This window comes from Cryptomeria japonica, chromosome 9 (assembly GCF_030272615.1).
Source record: "Cryptomeria japonica chromosome 9, Sugi_1.0, whole genome shotgun sequence".
NCBI lineage: Eukaryota > Viridiplantae > Streptophyta > Pinopsida > Cupressales > Cupressaceae > Cryptomeria > Cryptomeria japonica.
Genome location: NC_081413.1, coordinates 257191502 through 257218471, shown reverse-complemented (window position 1 = coordinate 257218471; position 26970 = coordinate 257191502). Strand labels below are relative to the sequence as shown.

Genomic DNA, 26970 nt, shown 5'->3' with positions numbered 1-26970 from the left:
CTCTCAAATTAAGAATCCTTGATAATGCAACTTGCAAGTTGAGCAGAGTGTTGATAAAAAACACTTCGTATTTGTGCCAATTGATTTTCTGACTGAAAGCCATATAGTAATCATCAAGGCAAGTTTTGATTGTTCTAGCTTCCCTCCTATAGGCTGAACCAAACAGAATGGTGTCATTAGAAAACTGAAGATGAGTCATTTTTTCAATCCCTGTTGCCACATTAACTCCAATCCAATGACCATCTTGCTAGAGAGCTCTTATGGATCAACCTAAAGCTTCAGCCATTATGATAAACATAAAAGGTGATAATGGATCACCTTGTCTGATTCCTCATGTCGAAGAGAAGAAACCGTGGGATGAGCCATTAACCAAAACAAAGAATTTGGAGGAAGAGAGACAACTCATGAGCCAAGTGAGCCATTCCTTGCATAAGACAAATTTATTAAGAACATCAAATAAGAAATCCCTATCCACCATGTCATAAGCTTTAAGGATGTCCAATTTTAAAATCATACAGGAGTCCTTAGTCTTCCTGGCTGTGTGAAGTGTTTCATGAGCAAGAATAATACCTTCCACAATGGATCTTCCACAGGCAAACCCACTTTGTTCATCTGATATGATTTGTTTAAGGAGGGAATTTAATCTATTAGCTATGATATTTGTTGCAATCTTATATACAGTATTGCATAGAGCGATAGGCCTAAAGTCACTCATTTGTTGTGGATTTTCCTTCTTTGGGATTAGAGTCAAAAAGGTGTGATTGATGGTCTTAACATAGTCATCTTCTTTCTTGATTCTGCTACTGCAAGGTGTAAATATCGAGCAATGATATCCTAGAAATGATGGAAGAAAGCGGAAGGGAAGCCATTCGGGCCAGGAGTCTTATCTAGTTTCAACTAGAGGGTTGTATTCCTTACTTCATCAATTGAAATAGGAGTACAGAGAGTTGTCTTTTGGTCAGCAGAGATAACAGATGGGATTGAGTTTAGAATTTTGGCTCTTGCTTCATGGTCGACCTAATGATCACCATTTAGCAAAGAGTCAAAGAGTCTTACAGCTTCCTGTGCAATATCCTTGTAATTCTTGACAGTGACTCCATCCGGTCTCATAATCTCTGATATTCTATCTCTATTTCAATTAGCAATGGCTGACCCGTGGAAGAATTTTCTATTTTTATCACATTCCTTTAACCATAACTCCCTTGATTTTTGGCACCAGTGGATTTCTTTTCATCGAAGGATTTCATTTAGATCAGATTTGAGAGACTTTAATCTAATAAATAGATTCTCAATCATTCCTGAAGATATAACAGAGTTAGTTAAGTCTGTGAGTTCAACATTAATTCTTAATTTTTCCATATGAATATTCTTGAAATGGCTCTTATTTGATTCTTTGATCTTGACCTTAATATACTTGATCTTTTTGTTGAGAATGAGAAGTCTCGAATGATTCCCAAAAATTGGTTCATTCCACCAAGCCGCTATGAGATCATAAAGTTCAGGCACTCTGAGCCATATTTTCTCAAACTAAAATTGGGTGCCCCCCTTCGCTTGAGCCAAGGTGATCTCCAGACAGATCGGGCAGTGATCTGATCCGGTGAGTGAAAGAATCGATGATTCTAAGGCTAGATTTTGTCCTAACCATTCACCAGAAACAAGGAACTGGTCAAGCCATTCAACAATATTAGTAAAACCCACTCTTCGGTTCGTCCATATGAAAATTCCATTTTTCAAACAATGTGTAAAAGGTGATTCTTCTCAATAAATTCCAAGAAGTCCTTTTGGGATGTACCAGTCCTCTAAATATACCCCCACATTTCTTAGTGCCAGAAAGGATCATATTGAAATCTCCAGCTACCACACAACTACCATCAGTAATATTGTTTAGCTTGATGGATAGGAGATCCCAGAGAGCCCATTTTTCACTAGCAGAAGATAGTCTGTACACATTGAAGAGATTGAAGTTCTCATTCCGTCCAAGACTAGTGACCGAGCAATGTTCCCAATACTTATCTTCCCCCACAAGTGAGATCTTAACATTCATGGGGTTCCAAATGATACGCAAGCCACCGGAGGCTCCATCCGATTGCCTAAAAAGCACACAAGGGTTTAAAAAAAAGGTCCAGCTACTTTTGGCTAACCTTATAATCAAGGTCCTCTCATAAGACTTTAGACAAGGAGACACCCAATATTTACTAAATTTTAGGAGTTATTATATTTTACATGTGATAATCTTCTCCTTTTTAAACTTTCCATATTTTTGGCTTTCCTAGGATAGAGGTAAAAGGTTGGTCATTCTCTTCCAGACACGTCTTTTTGCGCAACAAATTATCAGAAGAATGCATAGCATTAGGAGGGGAAAGGTTTTTTTTTGCACTTATGAATCAATTGATCTTCATTGCACTAAGAAGAGAATTAGACAAAAGGAATTTATTTTTTCCTCAAAACCAAATGGTTATCTAATGATCTTACAATTTATAGTATAATGACCCCATTTTTACAATTCGTACAGACAATCGAAGAACTTCAAAATTTCAAAAGTTGCACCCATTTACAAATCTTAGAAGATAAAGTAACCTAACAGGGGAGAATTTTATCCTTCTCCATAAAAACACAAAATCTTGCATGCAATAAATATTTCATGGATTTGGTAATAAGCTTTAAGTTTATATTTGAGTATTTAACCAAATTATACATTACCGTAATCATGAACCTAAAATTAAACCTAAACCTGAAACCCAATTAAACATTAAACTAATTTAAACTCTAGCAGTAATATTAAACCAAAACAAATATTTAACTTAAACAAAATTAAATTTCAAACCTAATACAAATTGAACTATAGGCTTAACACTAAACCAAATGGAAAACTAACCTAAGTAAAATTAAACCCAAATCCTAAGCCATGTTGAACCCTAACTCTAACACTAAACCAAATCAAACTCTACCCCTAAAATAAAGTGAATTCTAACCATAACCTTCAATAAAATTGAACTCATAACCCTAACCCTAAATAAAATTGAAACCTAACCCTAACCGTAACCTTATACCAAATTGAACCTTCACCCTAACCCTTACTCAAATCAAAGAAAACCCTAACACAAAAAGTTTGAACCTTAATGCTATATCATATTCAACTCTAACCTTAATATTAAATCAAATGGATCCCTAACCTTTAATCATTTTATAACTAACTCTAAAACTTAACCAAATAAAATACTAACCCTAAACCAAATTGAATTATAAGCTTAAACCTTAATGATATTGAACCATATCCCTTGTTCTAATCTAATTATAACATTAACCATGATTGAATTTTAAAAACTAACCATAACCTAACCCTAAACTTAGCTACAACCGAAGAATTAAGCCCTAATTACAGGTTAAACTATAATCTAACAATAATTGAACCATAGCCCTAGATTTAACCCTAACCCTAATTGAACTATACCTCTAAACTTAACCTTAACCCTAATTAAACTTTAATCATAATTGAACATTAATTAGGTTATTAAATCCTAACCCTAATCTACCCCATACATTGATCTTAATTAAGCCCTTACCATAATCAAACTCTTTAAAGTGTAATTAAACCCTAACTCTAATCAACTATAAGCTTGACCCTTAACCCTAAAACTAACTAGATTACTTAACCATAACTCCTTATTCATAACCCTAATACCTAACCTTAACCATAATTCAAAATGTATCTCTAATTCTAACCCTATTCATAACCTTAACCATGATGTCGACCATATCTGTAACTGTAATCCTAGCACTAACGCAACAACCTAACGCTAACCCTAACCCTAACCCTAACCCTAACCTAAACATAACTATTATTTCAAACCATAACTCTAACACTAACCATTATTTAAACTCTTATATCATTTAAAACTAAACCCTAACCCTAACCTAACCGTAATTATAATCCTAAACTTGTTCATAACCCAAACCCTAAACATGATGTAAACCCAAACTAACCCTAATTCTAACAATGATGTAAACCCTAAATATCATCCTAATCCTAATCCTAAACCTTATCCCAAACCATAACCCTAACCTTAACCATGATTCAAACCCTAAACCTAACCATAATCCTTGGCCCTAACCCTATCCATAATCCTAACAATAACCCTAATCATGTTGTAAGTCCTAACCATAACAATAACCCTAAACCTAACCATAACCATGATGTAAACAATAGCATTAATTCTAACACTAACCATTAACCCCAACCCTAACCATGATATAAACTAGAACCCTAGCTATAATACTAATGTTAAACCTAACCCTAACCTAAACCATTATCTAAACTACAACCTTTACCATAGCCCTAGCCATAACTCTAACCCTAACCCTAATCCTAACCTAAACTAATCATAACCTTGAACCCTAACTCTAAAAATAGGGAATAGCTCTACAATCCTTAGGATGCAGAAAACATCTATTACAATGTGTTAATAATCTATGAAGGGTATTAATATCTCAGTGCAACCTAAGGGCTGGATAGTTGTTTCCCTAAAAATAACTCTAAACCTAACCCTAACCATGAAGTATACCCTAACCCTATTCATAATTCTAAACATGACGTAAACCTTAATCCTAACCATGATGTAAATGCTAACCCTAACCATAACCATAATTATAACCCTAAACCTAACTATAACCCAAACCCTAACCCAAACAATAACCCTAACCCTCACCCTAACAATAACCATGATATAAACACTAACATTAATCCTAACACTAACCCTTAACCCTTACCCTAACCATGATGTAATTCCTAACCCCTAGCCATAATCCTAACCATAAATGTAACCCTAAGCCTAAACATAAACCTAACCCTAACTCTAACCCCAACGCCAACTGTAATGTCAACCATAACCGTAACCATAATCGTTACCAAAACTATAAATATTAACCTTAACCTAACCATAACTATAGACCCTGACCCTAATAATAATCCTTAACCCTAACCCTGAAACATAATCATAACCATGACCCTAACCATAACCATAACTCAAAACCTATTCCTAATCCTAAGATTAAATATTATCCATAATCTTAAACCTAGCCTTAAAGCCTAACCCAAACCATAACCGTATCCCTAGCCTTGATCTTAAACCCTAACCCCAATCCTAATCCTCACCCTAACCCTAATCATGATGCAAATCCTAACCCTATCCCTAACCATGATGTTAATCATGACCCTAAGCCTAAGCCTAAGCCTAAGCCTAACCCTAACCTTAACCCTTACCCTATCCATAATCCTAACTAAGAACCTATCCATAATCCTAAACCTAACCATAACACTATCCATTAACCTAAACTTAACTATAATGTAAATCCTAACCATAATCCTAGACCATAACTATAACCATAATCCTAAAATTTAAAACTAACCCTAACCTAAATGCTAACCCTAATCCTAATACTATTCCTAACTATTATATACCCCTAACCATCGTCATAACCATAAAATTAACCCTACCCCAAAACCTAACCCTAACCCTAACCCTAGCATTGTCCCTAACTATGATACACCCCTAACCATAAACATAATCCTAACTATAACCCTAAACCTAACCATAATTATAATAATAACCCAAATCCTAGGCCCTAACCCTAATAATAACCCAATTCATGATGTAAACCCTAACCATAACCCTAACTGTAACCATGGTGCAAACCCTAACATTAATTCTAATAATAACCCTTAACACTAACCCTAACCTTAATTGTACCCATAAATTGAGTTATATCTCTAACCATAAACCATAGCCCTAACCTTGAATCTATTTCTAAGACAAAACTTAACTATAATTCAAACCCTAAACTTAAGTCTAAACCTATCCATTAACCTAAACCTAACTACGATGTAAACCCTAACCAGAATCCTAAACCATAACTCTAACCATAATCCTAAAGTCTAACCCTAACCCTACCTCAAAAGATAATTCTTATCCTAACATTATCCCAAAGTATTATATACCCCTAACCATAATCATAACTATAATATTAACTCTACCCCAAAAGATAACCCTAACCCTAACATTGTCCCTAACTATGATACAGACCTAGCCATAACCATAATCCTATCTATAACCCAAAACCTAACCATAATCCTAACAATAACCCTAATCCTAAGTCTAACCCTATCCATTAACCTATTTACCTAACTAAACATAATCCTAAATTATAACTCTAACCATAATCCTAAAGTCTAACCCTAACCCTAACCCTACCCCAAAAGTTAAGCCTAATCCTAACAATATCCCTATCTATTATATGCCCATAACCATAATCATTATCATAATCATAATGGTAACCCTAACTTGAGAATTATACCTAACTATGATACACCCCTAACTGTAACCATAATCCTAAATATAACCCTAAACCTAACCATAATCCTAACAATAACTCTAAACCTCACAATAACCCTAATCACAATGTAAATCTTAACCGTAGCCCTAACGCTAAACACAACCCTAACCATGGTATATACCCTAATATTAATCCTAACAATAACCCTTAAAACTAATCCTAACCATCACATAAACCCTAACCCTAGCCATAGTCCTAATAATAACCCTAACCCTAGCCATAGTCCTAATAATAACCATAACCCTAAGCCTAATCATAATTTGAACCCTAAACCCTAACCCTAATCAAAATCCTAACCATAACCCTAATCCTAATATTAACCTAACCCTAACCCTCACCCCAACCATGACATAAACCATAACCATAATCATAATCCTAACCCTAACCCTAATCATAAACCTAAACCCTAACCCTAACAATAATCCCCAACCCTAAACTTCAAACCTAACCCTAACCATAACCCCAATCTTCACCATGTGGTAAATCCTAACGCTAACCATGATGTAAATACTAACCCTAACCCAAGCCTTAACCCTAACCATGATGTAAATTCTAACCGTAACACTAAACTTAAACCTAAACATTATGTAAGCTTTACCATGATCCTAATCCTAACCATAACACTAAGCCCTCACCATTGTTAGGAATCCCACAGATACTGAGAGGGGGGGGGGGGGTGAATCAGTATCTAACCGATGAGTAGAATTTCTTGAATTAAAACATGCAGAACATATTATAATAGTGTACCGGTATGCAAGAAATAATGCAATAAACAGAATCAAGAACATCCACATAAAAAGCACACCATAACACAAGGTTTTAATGAGGAAACCCGGTGTGGGAAAAACTTTGGTGGGATTTGTGATCCACAATATTCACTCACTAGCCAATAAGAGAATATTACTTACAATAGGGGCCTGCACATGCAGGAAGACCAACTACCTAGAGCTCACTGCTCAATGGGAAGTCTCACTGACTTACAATGAGGATTATACAAATCCAATATCTTGTACTGCTTTACAATAGCATCTATAATGCTTGATTCAGTACCGGTTGCTGCTTTGCTTCTTACATAAACCCTTAGCCTATATTTCGCATAATAGGTCTGCCTAATATTTTTCCTTTTCACTTCCTCACTCATACCAAATGCCTACAATGATCTCTTTTATATATAAGAGTCATTTTACAATTTTCCAAGTCAGCTTACAAAGTTTTTACAATAATAAACAAAATATAATATAACAAAATCCGGTCGGCCTCTATGGCGGTATACTTCTTTTCTTTGTGCCGGTGCCGGTGTCTTGAATGCCGGTGTAGAGTGTGATTTGCTGATGCTGGTATAATGCCCTTGCCGGTGCCATAGGATTGCAAGGTTGCCATCAATGACAAAACCTTCAATCACATACAATGTCTCGTTGGAGTGTGCATATGCCAACAACCATAACCTTGACCCTAACCATAATCCTAAAAGTAATCCTAACTCCTAATCCTAACCATGATATAACCCTAATTGTACCCCTAACAATGATGTAAACCTTAACCTTGACCATAATACTAACCTTGACCTTAACCCTATCGATAACCATAATACTAACCGTTTAATTAACCATTTTCTAAAATTTAATATTAAATTAAATAAAGTTAATATATCTTACATTTTAGTATATTCTTTAATTGTGCAAGATATATAAAATTTCATATTTCTTTGCATAATAATATAAAATTCATAATAGAAGTATATAATAACAATAATAATTGCAGTAATAATATTACATATTATTGCAACAAACATTAATCATATAACATTATATAGTTCTATTGTAATTTTTTTATTGTTTCCCATGTTGCAACGCTACTGCTACTAGCTTACATATATTTGACTTTAATCACATATATATTATGCCCTGAGAGATATCCTTCTCGAGGCGCCTATTTTTATCATGTGCCTTGAACTCTAATAGGCTCCTCAGAAGGATATCTCTTGATGTATTCTATATATATATATATATATATATATATATATATATATATATATCTGTGTGTGTGTGTGTGTGTGTGTGTGTGTGTGATTAAAATCAAATACATGTAAGCTAGTTAATGACATTTTGAAATCTCCAATCCAAATGCATAATACACAGAAAATCATTTAACATAAATCTTCCCAGGGAAATTTTCATTTCAATTCTCAACAATAATGCACATTAAAATTTAAAAAGTGTTTACAAAATATAAATATATATTTACAATGAATACTATGTAGGTAAATAGAGGACTCATAATATAATTGATTATTTAAGAAGAAGAATACATAATCAAATAGAGAATTCATACTATAACTGATATCTTCTTGTCGTTTTTCATAAAGTTGTTTATTTGAATAAAGTGTAAATTTTTTATTTTATGTATTGTTTTGTGCAAATGACGGGTCCTATTTTTTTTGTAGGACAACAAACTCAACCAAGCAACAAAAAACAATTAACTCTAACAAAATCACAAAGACTACAACATGACAATAAACTATCTATTACTTTTCAATATGAATAAAATTTAACAGTATTAATTACTATTTAATCATCATTTGAAAAGATAAGAATAATATGGACTAACTATTTTTTATTAAGGTAAGTGGGGAAGGGCCCTGACCCATTACAAATCAAATACAAAAACCATCAAAAAAGTCTTGGAGACCAAGACAACAACCACAATGAACAAAGCAAGGATTTGAAAGGGCCAAACACTTTTTACACTAAAACATTAAGATAAAAAAGACAACAAAGACCAACTAAGAGAAGGTACAACATAAATACATTAAAAAAAAGAACAACAGTTGCACATAGTAGCAAAACCACACACACACACACAAAAAAAAAAAACTATAGATGAAAACCAACCGAGATTAGGGTGGTTTAAAAAAAGTGTTCCAAAGAAAAATATTTTTATCGTGTTCTAGGATCCATTTCTTTGCTGATAGGAGTGGTAAATTGTTATGTCTTACAATGATGGGCTCTGATGATGGGGTTTCCATCTTTGGGAATGTACAGCAGCAGAACTACCAAATTCTTTACGATTTGGGGAAAAATATGCTCTCCTTCTCGCCAGAGCTCTGTGAAACCATATGAATATGAATCTTGTACATGGATAACATAGTTTAGGCGGATGATGGATAGATTATAACAATCTGTGATTGGAAAATACCATTGTATAGTATCTAGAGGAGACTGATTGTGAAGAAATGAAATCCACAGCATCTAGAATTTTCTTACACACTTCTTTGCTGCATCTTAACATCTATCAAAATGTAAGTTGATTGGAGGGTATTTGTTAGTTTCATTTGTAGGGGTTTTGGGGTTTTGCACACAACAAGATTTCTTATTGATTCGTTTAAAATTATTCAATTTCATTCACAATTAAAGATGTGTTGACATAATAATATTTAAAAAAAAAATCTGTTATGAAAATACAACACATAATTATACTAGAAAATTGAAAAGCATTAAGTAACGACATAGTGGACATTTGCAAGGATTATCCTTAAAATAAATAATTTAATTTTTAAATAAATATGTTATGTAAGAGTGACATTTAATTTTTATTTTATATAATTTTGAGTCTTTATTTTTGAGTTGTTTAAATTAAATTTGATTTAGAAGAATATATGTCAAATTGACCCCTATTTTTCTTACTCAAATTTATTGTAAGATTCAACTTAGGAATCTAGAAATAAATTTGTATATTTCTTTATTTGTGGTAAGAAGATACATTACAAAAGCTTTAAAATAATTTTATATTATTTTAACTAATCAACTAATCAAGAACATGCTTAGAAAATGTACAAAATACTACTAGAAACACTTAAACAATGTTACCTCTTCTAGTTATATTCACTCTTTGAAAATTAAAAGGGTTCTTTTATGAATTTTAAAAGAACCCACATCAATATAATATAAAGATGTGATACTCAAAATTGAAAATTGAAACCTAGGGCTTCTTGTGTTGCTTTTTGTTGGCTCTGCAATTGCTCGGTTTTAAATTTTTCATCTAATTCAAATAAATTCCTTTGGATCCTTAATATCCCAAGGAAGATTGTCAAAATTTGTATTGACTTATATGACCCATGATTGATACAATGTAGAGAATGCCCTCACTTTTAGATACCATTTTCCCTTGAATCACACATGAAATCACATTAAAACTATTATTTTATGCACTTACAAGACATGGATGAATGTTCTTGTATTATGTATATGTTATCTACATTAATCAAGTCACAAATTTTTGATGTGCAAGCCAAGAAACAACCCACAAAATCCACTAGAATGAGTTTATAGGTTGCACGAGGATTCTAAGGGGTTGAAATGTGAATTTATGCATTAATGGTTTGATGGGTCACCTTAGCTTTTCCCATAGTTGAAAATACATATAAATCTATTCCATTAAGATGAACAATTTGTTGGCAAATTGGAGGAATTGATTGTGTTGCATTGTTGTTTTGTCATTGATGGCAACACCGACTGTTTTGGTTGTTTACCAATTTTCGGTAGAGCAGTTGGATTATGATATTGATCCGGTATGCTACGACATGCTTTGGTTTATGGAATTGGTTTGGATATGTCATTCATTCTATTCAAATGTGTATCATGATTAGTTGGTTCAAGGTTTGATGACTTAGGAGCTACCATTTGTTCTAATAAGCCTTTTGGTCATGGGTAGGGGTTTTACCAACGGAGCTTTGCTGAAGATCTTTTGATGCACATGATAAATGGCATTTTTGCAGCTTCTAGATGGATTTCGGGATGTTGTTGGTTATCTTGTTTGTGTTCCTTTTGATAAGTGGTGTTGTATTTAGGACCAAACCTAATGCTATCTTATTCAAGTAGGTTATGGACCGGTTTATGTAACGTGTTGGTGGATGATCCTGATGCGTTACCGGTTGGATCTACTGATTGTATTATGTTGTTTCAGTCTTAGGATGACTTGGTTGATCATTGGATTGTTGGTTTATGTTATGAATTTATTGTATTATCTTTTACGAGGATGACCAAATTGTTTAGGTCCCAGGTTGGTATAAATATGATGTAAGATCTCCTTATAGATTGTGGGTTTATGTGATATAGGATTATCTATGTGTGAATAAGGTTTTAATAATATGCAAAGGTTTTGCTCAATCATAGGTGATCGAATTGGGTTGGTGAAAGAGGTTTAAGACCTCTAGTACTAAGCTTAACTAAAACTGTACTTAGGCATAGGATATGCTATTCTTGCAGTTCACTCTTCTTTCCAGATTGTAGTTTGCATTTATTTTGTAATCAGTGATGGTATTTTGATGATGAGTAGTGCGCTCTAGGCTGTTAGCATTCCTTCATGTGCAAGCCCCTCCTTTTGTAATCACATACTTACTATAGAATTATTATCTGACTATGGGTAGGCTTCCCACCATGGTTTTCCCCTTTACTAGGTTTTCCACGTACAAATATTGGTGGTATCTTTTGTCGATGGTTGGTAAATGTTATGTGGCTTATATTTATGCTTAACTATTATATGTGCTATTCCGATATTTGGTTTATGTATTCCGGCAACAAGGTTTTAATGCTTAAAGTTCTATAATCTATTGACAACTAATTCACCCCCCTCTTAGTTGCCCACTGGTTATCTGAGCTGTCTAACAATTGGTATTAGAGCTTGGTCCTCTCTACAAAATCTTAACTGTTTGAGGAAGATCCTATGACATGTAATAGTTCAAGTTCATGAAGTTCATTTGTAGCTATTTTCCAGAGAGAAATTCCTAGGCTTGATGGAACAAACTACAGAGTATGGAAGATTCGGATGGAGACTCATCTAAGATGTCTTGGTAAGGAGATTTGGGAGATCACTGAGAAAGGATATACACCTCATAATCAGACATGTGAAAATCCTCCTCCGGCAGGCTTGGATAAGGACATTGAAAATGAATGTAGAGCTAGAGAAGCCCTTTTGTGTGCACTTTCTGATCAGCAAGTTATGAGACTAACTGACAAATCAATTACAAAGGCTATATGGGATAAATTGGAGACTTTGAATGAAGGTGACCCTACTGTTAAAATTTCTAAACTTGATGGTTACCGGGTGAGGTATGAGAACCTGAAGATGGAAGAAGATGAAAGCATTACAAATTTTATGGAGAGAGTTAATGAATTTGTTCTAGGAATTCAGTGTTGTGATGGATCTTTGAGCCAAGATGAAATAGTTTCTAAAGTATTGAGAGCTTTGGCACCAGATTACAAGATGAAGGTTACTACAATTAATGAGTTGAGAAAAATGGAAAATAACTTTGTTAATAGGGATACCTTGGTTGGGAAGTTATCTTCTTTTGAACTCGAGGAATTTGGTCCTTCTGGAGTTGCAAAATCTGAACCTGCTTTTCATGCATCTACATCATCTATAGCAAGAGTGACTGAAAAACCTTATATGCTAAAGAAATAGAGGAAATGAAAACAAAATATGAAGAGTTTGAGAAACTTGAAGCCCTATTTGCTAGAAGAGTACCTAAAGGTCCAACAGGAAATAAGTAGGAAGAAAAATTACCTTTTAAATATTTTGCATGTAATAAGATAGGTCATTTTGCATCTAGATGTCCTGAAAGGAATTCAATATTTGAGGAAAGAGCTATAAGATCTTTTAGGCCTAACCATGATTATCAGAACAAGCATGAGTACAAGAGGAACAAAGACAAATCATGCTACTATGTGGAGTGAGGAAGGTGTGACTGATTCTGATGATGAATCGACACAAGATTCAGCTAGTGGATCCGGCAATGGAAAGGAATGGGTATTTTTGACTATTAAGGAAGATGATCTAGTACCTGAAGAAAAGGCCCTTGCTGCTAAAGTTGAAAACAAGGATGGATGGGTGATAGATATTGGATGTTCACATCATATGATTGGAGATAAATAGAAGTTTCTATCTTTGCAAGAATTTGACTGCGATCTGGTTAAATTTGGAGATGGCAAATAATGCATGATCAAGCGAAGAGTAACTATATCATTGGATGTTTAGCATAATACTAATAATGTTTATTATGTTGAAGGTTTAAGGAATAATCTTTTGGGTGTGGGACAGTTGGTGGATAAGGGATTTCAGTTACACTTCAAGGATGGAAAATGTAAGATTATCAACAGATCTAGATTGGAGAGTGCAATCGGTACTCAGACTAAAGGTAACATCTTTCATTTGAATTTCGGTGAGAAGACATGTTTGATTGCACAAATTGATGAGAGTTGGCCATGACATAAGAGGTTGTGTCATGTCAATCTTGATTGCATTGTAAATATCAATTCTACTAAGGCAGTTAGAGATATACCTAAGACTCTGAAGCCCTATAATCCGGTATGTAAGGAATGTCAAAAGGGAAAGCAAGTCAAAACTTATTTTAAGAGTATACAAGACAAATATAATGATGTTCTTGTTCTTATTCATACTGATCTGTGTGGTCCTACTCGAATGAAAAAATTTCAGGGTGATAGATATTTTATGCTAATCATTGATGACTATTCTAGAATGATGTAGGTTACTTTTCTAAGGGAGAAATATGAAGCATTTGAAAAGTTTGAGATCTTTAAAGATAAAGTCAAGATGAAGACAAGATTGAAAATTAAATTCTTAAGGTTAGATTAGGGTGGAGAATTCACATCCAGTGAATTTAACAATTATTATGAAAAGTATGGGACAAGGAGCCAGTTATCTACACTCCAAACACCTCAGCAGAATGGAGTTGTGGAAAGGAAGATCAAAACTATCTTGGATGAGGCTAGAACTATGATGATGGAAGATAATCTGGCTCATATCTATTGGAGAGAAGCTATGAGAACAATAGTATACATATTCAACAAAGTTCATATCAAAGGAGACATCGATAAGACACCTTATGAGTTATGGTTTGGTCATACACCTATAGTTAAGTATTTCAGAAACTTTGGTAGTAAATACTATATCAAAAGAGATGATTCCATTGGAAAGTTTGATCCTAGATGTGATGGAGGGATATTTCTTGGTTATTGTAATGAAAGAAAAGCATATAGATGTTATAACAAAAGATTATTGAGAATTGTGGAGAGCACTAATGTAAAGGTGGATGAGCAGAACATAAGTCAAATCAAAACTTATGAGAGAGAACTGATAGTGGAAATGATCATAACTAAACCGGTAGCGCCTACACCATAACAAAATGTTGAGCCCGTTACTCCGACAGTATCAGAAAATCCAGCGGTAACTGAAGATCAAAGCATAGGAACAAAAAATTAGAAGACTTCTAAGTATGTTAGGTTAAATCATTTAGAAGATCAGATCATTGGAGACAAGAATAAAGGAGTGATGACAAGAACATGGTTGACAACTGATGAGGTATGTCTAATTTCTCATGTTGAACCGACATCAGTAATTGAAGCATGTAAAGATGAATGTTGGATGAAAGCTATGGAAGAGGAAACCTTTGGAGCAGACTACTTTTTCTTCTAGACATAGTGATCTTTCATAGCTTTCCTGAAAATAGATGCATTATGTCCTACTTTTTCGTAATTAGGGCAAAGGATGCGAGAGTGTTTATAGTAGATTTGTTGTACCCGAATTCCAAATTTAGATGATAAGTATGTTTGGGTAGGCAATATTTGATTATTTTTAACATACACACAAATTCTAGCATATACCAACCAATTTTTGGAAATAGTGACCTTATCTATGGCACCATAATGTGCTAAAGAGTTGGTTATAGACATTAAGATATTTTCACTCCAAAATTGCAAGGGCAGTCAAGGTAGATGAACACAAATAGGATAGTAGGGGGCATATTCTCCCTAGGGTTGAAATTAGGAATCCACTTTTGCAAACATAGACCATTATGGCTGGTTAGTTCTTAATGTACACTGAGATAGTACAGTATGGCTGGTTAGTTCTTAATGTGTAATATAGGCATTTATTTGAGACTAAATGATTGTATATATATGTATAAATATGAGTGGGTTGTAATCGGAAAACTTTGTAGAGCATAACTGGTAAAGGGTATGTAGAATAACACCACTCAGAATTGAGGGTATACATACCAGGAAAAACTTATATTATGACGAATTCACTTTCTTATTGTAAGTTGTCTCAGAATTAACCAAATCTGAAAATATTACTAAAGTGAGGGTAATTATTCAAACTAAGGTTAACCTTCACTAGCATGTGTAGAAAACTAAAACCCTAGCTTGGGAACGAAAATTGGTAAGAGAAGAACAACATTACCTAGAATGCAATTAGTATTTCATTTTAAAAAAATACAGTAAGACATTGCAATGATAATAGAAACATGTCATGCATGATGTTCATTCAAAGCTTAAAGGTTATATGGGTAGCTAGAAGCTCTTAAGACATTTACTTTTCCTAATCTAGGAAATTAGTTGTATTCTCCAATACCTTATGCAATGATTTATGAGAAGGATAAAACAAAAACCTCATATGAGAATTAGTGTTGTTAACTAAAATCATGTAACACTATTATGATACATGAGTCTCTATGTGAGTACAAATATGGTAAGATATAAGTTAAAACTCACTTGTTTCTAGACCTATACCCTAGAGCCTAAAGTTGTAGCCGAGAAGGGTGGAACTTTGATTTCACACTTAAGTGTGATTGCATCTATTTGAAAACCTTTGGGCCAAGGAGGTGCTTATACTAGAGCATCAGTTAAGATAGTTAATTTATCTTTAGTTTGGTAAGAAATGGCATGCAAGAGTAGTATTTTAGTACTCATTAATGCAGTTGGGCATAATAAATACTACAGGTGCACTTAGACATTTAGTAAATAATACCTTCGTGTGAAAAGATTTGATAAACAAGGGAGATTATAGTGCTTCTCAATGTAGATAGTCATATGTATAGAAATACATAGCTTCACTACTTCAAAATGTAGTTTGGCATTCATACAAAAATATATAGTTTCACTGGACGGTATAGTAGCAACACAAATGCTCATAATACATACAAAACATAGAATCTAATGTTGATGAGGGAGATAGTAGGCTATTGTCTATCTCATTTTTTTGCACTAAGGTAATTATATCAGTTTAAACCATGCTACAATAAAACTAGAAGGGAACAATTTACATCAAAAATAAAATAAGGCCTTTAACCTCAAGATGAGGTAGAGTACCAACCGATACAATCAACCATGCCAGACTATGGAGAACTATTGGTTGTTTGATATTTCGTGTAATATTCATGTGTGAAAAAGGGCATCATATGTTAATCATTTGCAACTTAATGGAAGATACCAGTTAATAAAGGCCAAGTATGGGCTACTTCTCTTATCTAAACAACTTTGAGACTATGTGAAATATGAACTATTCAACTATTGTACTTAAGACTGGTAAATTTGTATAGAACATTGGTTCATTAAAAGAAGGATGATGAATTCTACATGTTCTTTAAGCTTGGATTCATCCTTGTACTCGTGAGAGAGCAAGTTGCTAGATGAAGGGCACAAGTATGAACTCCGTATTAAATTAATCTAGGTTTTTGTCAAAGAAAGGTTGCATTAGAAGAGTATAAGTCATCTTGAGTTTATTGACCAACATAAGAAACTTGGGTCCAAACATATATGACAACTAATGAGCCTCATAGAGTTAGAATGCAATTAGCATAAAGACAAACATAATGAATTGAACACCTTTGGGAATTTAAATTTCACCGAGTAAGGTTATGAAAAATAACTTAATGAATTAGCGTTAACCAGTTTGTTAATCCAGATACACAACCCAGTCAGAGGTCATGCTAGTTAGGGGTAGCCTATGGTGTATGACTGACTAGGGAGCTGTGTAGATTTATATACCAAGTCTCAAATGGTATGAGTTAAACTTCCCATTACCTCTATGCAAAGGGTCATGCCAATCTAGTTGGATATGGCATGAGGGATTAGTAAATCTATGGTTGGGTGGAAAACCGCCTCGATGATACTTTCCCTCCTCATTGGTCTGATGGTAAAGTTACAAAAGTTCAGAATATTGGCATCTGGAATAATGTATCTTCTAAACCTCTCTTTTCATTTAAATTTAAATTTTAAAGTTATATTTGTTTCTACTATTTTTTCTTGTAGCATAGATCTTTGTTCAATTCATGTTTCAGTTCAATGTTGTAAACAATGTTTTTTTTTGCAAGTTTTTCCCTTCTTTTCTACTATAAAGATGTAAAAGTTGTTATTTCAATTTGCAAAGGTTGTTGCATATTACATATGGTATCAGACCATTGGTTTCAACATTGAACCTCGGGCTGGCCACCGAACACTTTGAGATAGAAAACTGAATCAACTTTCTTGCAATTGGGATTGTATTTTCTCGATCATTAAATTAAAGTGTAATGAATAACTTAGCTAATGTTAACCTTGAGATGGTTGAGTTTGTTAAGAACCAGTAGACAACAATAGGATGACCATTAATGTAAGGGTACCATGAAGTTCATTGAAGACTATTAATGTCAATAGACATAAGATAATTAAAAATTAAATGGAATAAGGGCCAGTGGGTCAACTATACCCAGATGCTATGTGAGTCAGCTGAACTCCAGTATGTACAAGTCAAGCAAGGGTGGTGATTCTAGACAATGCATTTAACGTTCTTGCAATATTAAAACCTTGGCCAAGGTGGTGGTGAATAATGCAAGCAACCGCCAAATCAATAGAACTAGATACACTTCTAGTCAAAAGTGTCATACTAGTTGGGGGATACCCATAGTGTATGGCTGACTAGCTTGTGTAGGTCCTAAATACTAGGCTCAAATGAAAATGATGGTAACTATGTCTCATCTCCAATTTGCACCTCGTGTAGGGTTAGACCACTTCTAGTAGGAAGGGGGTGTAGGAGACTACCAAGTCTAAGATAGGAAGGAAAAGCCCTGATAAAGCTTCTCCTCTTTTAGACTATGTCAAGGCTTGATACATAAAATCTCCAATTGGGAAGGTTATTTCTAGTTTTATAGGTTATCTTTGGAGCTTGAGGATTTCTCTGACTCTTATGACGATGACCTTAATTTGTCTCAAATCATAGTTAAGCTCCTAAGAAGCAACATAATTTTTTGGAAACATCAAACATGATATGATTACTTATAATCTAATAATAGATATGGTAATGAAACTTCTTGATGCAAATTATCTCCTTGGATGCTCCTTGGAATGAATAGTATGTAAGCTAGGTCCTTATGTTTGTGTATCTTATGTATTACCAATGGGCTAGGATATTCCTATAAATTCAAGTCCTTAGTTTCTCAACTTGAGACCTTTTGAAATATGGGTCGATGGGATAACATTTACAAAAAAATAATCTTGGTGGTGAACATTTAAATTTTGAAAAAGATTGACTATGTTGCAAGATGCAATCAAGTCTAAGGACTAGGTCACACCATGCAATATAGTTCTAATTGGGTAAAAGTTATGATGGTTATTGGCAAGGGGTAATGATCACATGTGATGTATATTGACTAGTGGGTTCTAGGTACAAGACAATAATTATGTGAAATAGGTAAAATTTGAGCAATATTACTTTGCATTTATAAAATTTGTGCAAAGTGGTGCAAAGCGAAGGTATCAAATTGTATGGTATGTTCTTTTAACAATAATAGTTATATAATAGATAGATATTAATTCATAACATATTTACAAATAAGTTTTTTAAGTGTATATTTTTTTTATAAAATTTGAAAGCTTTAAATTATTAAAAATATTTAATCCTTATGCATGGATGTTTGATTTGCTTACCAGAATAGGGAAACTTTGTATAGACTGAAAAATCTTGTAGACATGTGTGGAGGAACAAAACATCCCTGCAATAAATATCTAGGCTAATCAAATTTAATAATTAATCATTTAATCAATTTAATTTAGATAACGAGTTGAGTCTACTACATGCCAAAACTTTGAACAGAACAAATATAAAATAACTATATTGAAGTCTTACCTAGTCTACATAGAAAGGAGATATCTAGAATTTGAGATTGAACTGGGATGAATAAATTATGATGAATTTAATACGTGAAATTTTGAATTGTGTGAAGGCTTGGATCAATGCTACAAGGAAACCTTGAACCTCTTGAGAGTAGCCTTGACCCCTTTTGGGTGATCTTAATCTTTGATTTAGATTATGGTTTTGATACTTGCCCAAAAAATATTTGTTTAGGTTTGTACTTGTCAATAGAAAAGTAGAGGTACTAAAAAGTACGATTGAAACCTTCTACATCAATGTGAACTTCTTGTGACTTCCTTAATTGTAGTTAAATTCTATTGATTAATTTAAGGATGTTGTGATAAGTTGGAAGATACACCCCACGACATATGCAACATTCACATGAATAATGGACATTGATGCACTACTATGATGTAGTGAATGCTTGAGACTTGATGCAATGGACAAAGTGTAATACATGCTTGAGTAATAATCCAAGTTAAATAATTAGGGTTTTAATATTTCTAAAATAAGAGTTGATATAATTGTTCTTATTGATGGAAAGAGAGCTATGATAGATATGAGAATGAGTTTGTGAGTTTTAGTGCTTGATAAACCTTAGATGATGATCAATAATATTTGATGATGGAAATGGTCTAGGGGTGATACACTTTTATATAGGTCCTAGGCACAAGATTTGAACTTTTTGGTACATAAAATAGTGGGTGACAATAACGTTAAATTAAGTTGGCCTATAGCCAAATACATTTCAAATTTTAATTGAGAATGTCAAAATCGTTCTTATATCCTTGAACTACATTAAGAATACTTAAATAATCTTGACTTAGACAAAGATAATACTGATTTAAAAGTTGAAAGTGACCTGAATAAATATAAAATACATTTTTAAAGTGAAAAATAAAATTTAATTTCACATATGTTAAATCAAGCAACTTTATACACTTGATGCCTCAACACAAAGTTAATATAAAATGTGTGAGAAAAGTCACCTCTACAACATGTTAAAATGGCATAAGGCAAGATTGGTCGGCAATGTTGGCATTTATGCTGTCTCACCGATTCCCCTTCCAAACCCAGCACCATTTTCTTTGGCCAGGCGGCCGCATTGAAAGATCGGGATTTTAGGTCCACTCCATTTCTAGTGAACCACACGGGGCAATCGAGCTATTACTATCTTTCGTTGCAGGGGATCAGCGTGGGGAACAAATTGCTGAGTATTCCCAATGGGGCTTTTGATATTCAATCGGATGGAACAGGCGGATTCATCATAGACTCTGGAACAACTATCACATACCTGCCCTCGGTTGCCTATGGGGCTTTCAAATAGGAGTTGGTTTCTTTAATCAAGCTCCAGATTATGTTCTGCCTCCATTTACTTTCCATTTCAAAGGGGCAGATTATGTTCTACCTCCAGAGAATTACACGATTTCTGCTGATTCGAGTAGTAAATTGTTGTGTCTTGCAATGATGCCCTCCGATGATGGGGTCTCCATCTTTGGGAATGTGCAGCAGCAGAACTACCAAATTCTTTACGATTTGGGGAAAAATATGCTCTCCTTCTCGCCTGGGCTCTGTGAAAACATATGAATATGAATCTTGTACATGGATAACATAGTTTAGGCAGATGATGGACAGATTATAACAATCTGTGATTGGAAAATACCAGTGTATAGTATCTATAGGAGACTGACTGTAAAGAAATGAAATCCACAGCATCCAGAATTTGCTTACACACTTCTGCATCTTAACATCTAGCAAAATGTAAGCCTGTCACAACAGTGATGTGTTTTGTTGGTGGGTTATAAGTTGGTTGGACGGTATTTGTTAGTTTTATTTGTAGAGGTTTTGAGGTTTTGCACACAGCAAGATTTCTTATTGATTCCTTCAAAATTATTCAATTGCATTCACAATTAAAGATATGTTGACATAATAATATTTAAAAAAAAATTCTGCTATGAAAATACATTACATAATTAAGAAAATTAAAAAGTATTAAGTAATGACATAGTGGACATTTGCAAGGATGTATCTATTACTCTTTATTTATCCTTAAAATAAATAATTCAGTTTTTAAATAAATATGCTATGTAAGTGTGACATTTAATTTATATTTTATAAAATTTTGAGTCTTTATTTTTGAGTTGTTTAAATTAAATTTGATTTAGAAGAATATATGTCAGATTGACTCCTATTTTTCTTACTCAAATTTATTGTAATTATAAGATTCAGCTTAGGAATCTAGATATAAACTTGTATATTTCTTTATTTGTGGTAAGAAGATACACTACAAAAACTTTAAAATAATTTTATATTATTTTAACTAATCAACTAATCAAGAACATGCTTAGAAAATGTACAGAATACTACTAGAGACACTTAAACAATGTTACCTCTTCTAGTTATAATCACTTTTTGAAAATTAAAAGGGTTCTATTACAAATTTTAAATGAACCCACATCAATATAATATAAAAGATGTGATACCCAAAATTGAAAATAAAAACCTAGGGCTTCTTGTGTTGCTTTTTGTTGGCTCTACAATTGCTCGGTTTTAATTTTTTCATCTCATTCAAATAAATTTCTTTGGGTCCTCAATATCCCAAGGAAGATTGTCAAAATTTGTATTGACTTATATGACCCATGATTGGTACAATGTAGAGAATACCCTCACATTTAGACACCATTTCCCCTTGAATCACACTTGAAATCACATTAAAACTATTGTTTGATGCACTTACAAGACATGGACGAATGTTCTTCTATTATGTATATGTTATCTACATTAACCGAGTCACAAAGTTTTGATGTGCAGGCCAAGAAACAACCCACAAAATCCACTAGAATGCAGTTTATAGGTTGCACAAGGATTCCTAGGGGTTGAAATGTGAATTTATGCATTAATGGTTTAATGGGCCACCTTCCCTTTTCCCATAGTTGGAAATACATATAAATCTATTCCATTAAGATGAACAATTATTTTTGAGTGAGTAGTTGAAAGGCCTTATTGGGTCATTAATGATGTCCTAGGATGAGCTAAGAGGTAGTTGGGAGCAATTTGTGAAAAACTTTGGAAGTTTTAGGGGTTAGTGGTTGAGATTGTTTCATGACTCATGCCTTTGTTAGGGTGTTGGGAGTCAAGGGTAAGGCATACTTTATGCTTCAATCAAATAGGTAGATGGATAATCACAACCCTTATCTCAAAATGGAAAATGGAGAAAGTTATTTGGAGTCAGAGATCAAGGGTAGCAAAGAATTCATCTCTTAAGGTATGCATATTGAGGGAGCTCTAAACTCACAATCCTAAAAAGATGACATAGAGTGAGATGTAAGGAATCAAAGGTTTAGAGGACCTCATACAAGACACCTAAAAAATGATAAGTTGGAACTCATGGTCTCGATAAGATAATGTCACAAAAAGCATTTAGGATTCGAGTTTGAGGATGCCACATACCATGTACTACATTAAAGGTATGCCCACACTTTTGACTTTGATAGGATATATGCAAGGAGTTGTCAAGAGTCAGGCATCAAAGATGCCAAGGAGGAAGTACTCAACTATATAGATGAGCAAATGTATGTCTTTTTGGAAAAGATGTACTAAAGGAATTGTCAGAGTTTAGGGTTTGGGGATGAAAAGGAACATTTACTAAGATAAAAGTAAGTTTGAACCATTGGCGAGTCACAAATTAATTTAGTCAAAAAGCCAAAGAGTTTGGGCTTTGTGGGTACCAAGGAATCTTTACTAATGCAAATATATGCTTGAAACTCCAACATTGAAAGACTTTATACAAGGATTGAGGAATTAGAGTTTTGTTAGAAGACATGTTGGTAAGGAAAAGTCCAAAAATCCAAAAGAAATAAAAGTGACAATGGTAAGGAACGAGTGAAAGGTATGCTAGGATTGGAAAGTCTAATATCCCAACAAGGGTAAATTAAATGGCATAGATGAGCAAAAAAACATATCAACTTGAGGGAAACCTCAAAAGTTCAAAAGTTCGACAACTTACTTGAACTTAGGAAATCACCAAAAAACGAGCCATTATGAATTTTCTTTGATTTTGGCAACTCGAAACAAATGAAAAGCTCAGGGGGGAATGAGAAACCACATTAATGCATGCCTTGACCAAGAGAGACCCAAATAGGGAAATGTCTCAAATTGGCTGTTAATACATTGGGTAAATGGGGTCAAATACACAACAAGGATATAGATCACACAACAAATAGATACATTAAAGTGAGTTGACAACCCTAATCATCAAAAGGAAAAATTTTATAAATCACCACATATGAAGAACTTTGTCATGAGAAGCTACAATTCTACAATTCAAAAATCTTAATTAAATATACTTGCTAATGAAATCAACATACACATACACATTCACATTAGAATCAAGTTCTATCTCAGCTGCTGCAATTTTGACATCAATAGATGGAAACCATTAATTCGTATTTATTGCTTATGATTACAGTCCCGGGAAATAAAAACTTAGGAAAAATTCACAGTATTCGTGATGTCTCATGGGAATATAAGTCAAATTAAAAACAGATCACATAATTACAGCTGACGCAGTAATAACTGAAATATCTCTCACTATTAGAGAAAACTTGTTGCAATAAAAGAAGTTTCACAATTTGATTGTGGTAAACAGAACAAATGATCTAGGCGTTTTTATTCCATGTGTAGAACAAACATAAAACCTGCAGAGCAGTCATAACAAGCAAAACAGCGGCTGCGACAGCGGATATCAAAACCCATGGTTTTGAGCAATAAGTGTTCAGAAATTCACTCCCTTGTTGAGTAATAAGTCTTGAGGCTGCTTCTGGCATCGTTAACATGTTTGAAGCATGGCTTCCATGTTCAGCTGCTCAAGCTCTTCACAATCTCCACCATCTTATCATCGCCCCCAACCCAGTTGACAAGGATTCCATTTCTTCTCAACAACTCAGCGTGTTTAGCGGCTACCGTCAGCTCCTCCAACAAACGAGCAAAACTAGTAACACCATTTTCTTCAGTCTCTGATGAACACAACTCAAAAACTATCAAGTTTCTAATGATCGTCTCTGTCATAATACCAATCTTCAACACAGGAAGATATAAAGTAGACTGGGCCTTGTCAAACCTTATCTGCTCAATGCCTCCCTCGTAATGCCTGAATTTTACTCCGGCTTTGCTTAATCTTAAAGCAGAGGGAAGAACATTAGATCCAAACAGGCGACTGGGATCCTGTTTCTTTTTGTAAACCCTCTTACTGTTTCTTCTGAGACAGAGACTATGGTTTTTAAGCCATGTAAAAGGAAACTAGCCATTAGTAGGGCGTTGGCCAACGGCGTTACGGGACTTGCTATAAACTGTGGCACGGAGGCAATGCAGTAGATGAAATTTGCTTACTAAATCTGAATCTTCACTGGGTTGGATCCAGAATGGAGAATAATAAGAACATATTTGAGCAACAAAATACTCAAATCTTTGATTTGGATCACCAATAAAATCATGGAGTGACTTTAAGGCGGAAAGTGGGATTTGATTTTCCAATTTGATGACATCTTTCATGACATCTAAATACAGACATTTTCCTGACTTTAGACCGTGGAAGGGGCTGCCGCCATGTGAATGCGATTGTTGTTGATAAGGTCGGCCATTCTTATTGGCTACATGGTGTGCGAGGAAAACAAGAAGGAAGGAAGCATCCCTAAACAGCATCATGGCAAAAGTCTCCTCGTTCAGTTTTTTGAGAAACTGAGCGTCCCCATAGTAGTCCCTAGCGCCATGGATCACCCCTCCGAAGAAATTGTCCTCCTGCAAGTATGAAAGGCCGCCGCCTTGTCGAATCTTTTGGAGTGGTGTGAAGAAATGAGGAGGAGGCTGACTCATAACTGCCCGTGCAATGATTTTAGATTTCTCGGATTCCATTTCAGCAAGGTGAGGTTTGAGAAAGTGATAAGGACCCATCGATATTACCTGAATAGTGTAGATCACATCCTTTCCTTTCATTGTTTTTGGTACCATGCATGAAAATACTGGCAAGCTTTCCATGTGCTACCACTTCTAAACGGTATGAATCTTCTCTGTTTTCTTCCAACCATTGAATAACAAGAGTATTTTCAGTGTCCATGATTTTTCCACCTTAGATCTGCTATAACTTGACCAGGTTAGAGTAACGTCGAGCTTCTCTCTTCTCTATAAAAGTCATCTGCTATAACTTGACCAGGTTAGAGTGTCAATTAAGTTTGCTTGAACATAGATGCTAATCTGATATTCACGATGCCTCGCACGGGAACATATTGACCACCACCTATTCCCCATAATTTTCCAGGTAACCAAATCTGTACTTTATGTTGAGATACATGTGTATCAACCATGCAATTTTCAGTAAATAGTTTCAAATATAGTTGGAAGGTTTCCCATGTGTAGGTGCCTTGGAAAAAGGTATATGAGTTGTCAAAAGATGCCTTGTCCATAGTATAATATAGGAGGGCCATTTTTAGAGATTATATGACACATTTCATGTTAGTTACGAGGGTCAAAAATAGGGGATAAGAGTTTGGATGTGAGTAACTATTTTTAACCTCATTTTCTTATCTTGGAAAAACAAATGTTAAGGGTGGCCAACACATGTCATGGAGGTTTTTCCCATGGTATTGTAAAACCACAAATAGTTTCCAGGTTGTAAAATTACTATATAATGAGGGCTTGGGGAAGAGTTTGTATGATGGAGTTTGGTTTGCAAGGCTGGGTGCTAGAAGGATGCTAGTGAAGTCTCTCCGAGCTTGAGTTGAGGTGATGCTCTTGTAAGAAATTGTATTGCAAGTGTATTGTAATCTCTTGTTGATTTGTTAATATATTATGCAGGTTTTAGAGTGTGGAGTTTTTCACTTGTATGGGTTTTCCCCACGATAATCACTGTGTTATGTGTTTATTGTTTTATTTCTACTCTATGTGCTTCTTGTGATCTTTGTAATAGTAAAGTTGAAATCTGCATAATCGTCCTCTCAAGATTAGCATAGGAAGCATTTCCGCACACCTTTGCTTCCTTGCAAGTGGTATTAGAGCCTGGCCAATTTTGGTTCTATTTGTTGGGTACAGGGTTTTTTGAGTTAATCAAGGTTTGAGTGAGAGCTTGTGCAGAGTATTTCACTTCTGTATTGCAGGATCGTAAAGATGGCAAGCATATTAGGAAGGATTGATGTAGAAAAGTTTTCTGGCACAAACTTTGAAATGTGGAAGCTGAAGATGGAAGATCTGTTGATTGATCGAGATCTATGGGATGTGGTGGATGATAATAAGTTGAGGCCCGCAGATCCGACTTTAGTTGCACAATATGATGTAATAGATAAAAAAGCTAAAGGTCTCATAAGGTTGTGTCTTGCAGACTCAATTTTGATTAATGTCCACCAAGAATATACAATGAAGAGGCTTCGAAAGAAGCTAGGTGAGACCTACCAAGCAAAATCACTTGTGAATAAAATTTTCTTGAGGAAGAAATTGTACTCCTTGAAAATGGAAGAAGATGGACGAATTTCTAAGCATCTAGAAAGTTTTAATATGTTGGTGATTCACTTGACCTCAGTAGGGGTACCAATGGATGAAGAAGAAAGGTGCCAAATCTTGCTATGTTCG

The 26970-nt window shown here is 34.3% G+C and overlaps 1 protein-coding gene across 1 annotated transcript; it reads right to left on the bottom strand.

Moving 5' to 3' along the window:
- Positions 1-24210: 24210 nt before the first annotated feature.
- On the bottom strand, positions 24211-25302 carry LOC131858355 (uncharacterized). Its single transcript, XM_059211577.1, has 2 exons — positions 24692-25302; positions 24211-24610 (listed from the first exon to the last, which is right to left on the bottom strand). The coding sequence occupies exons 1-2, from the start codon at positions 25300-25302 to the stop codon at positions 24211-24213; spliced, it is 1011 nt and encodes a 336-aa protein (XP_059067560.1).
- Positions 25303-26970: the final 1668 nt, after the last annotated feature.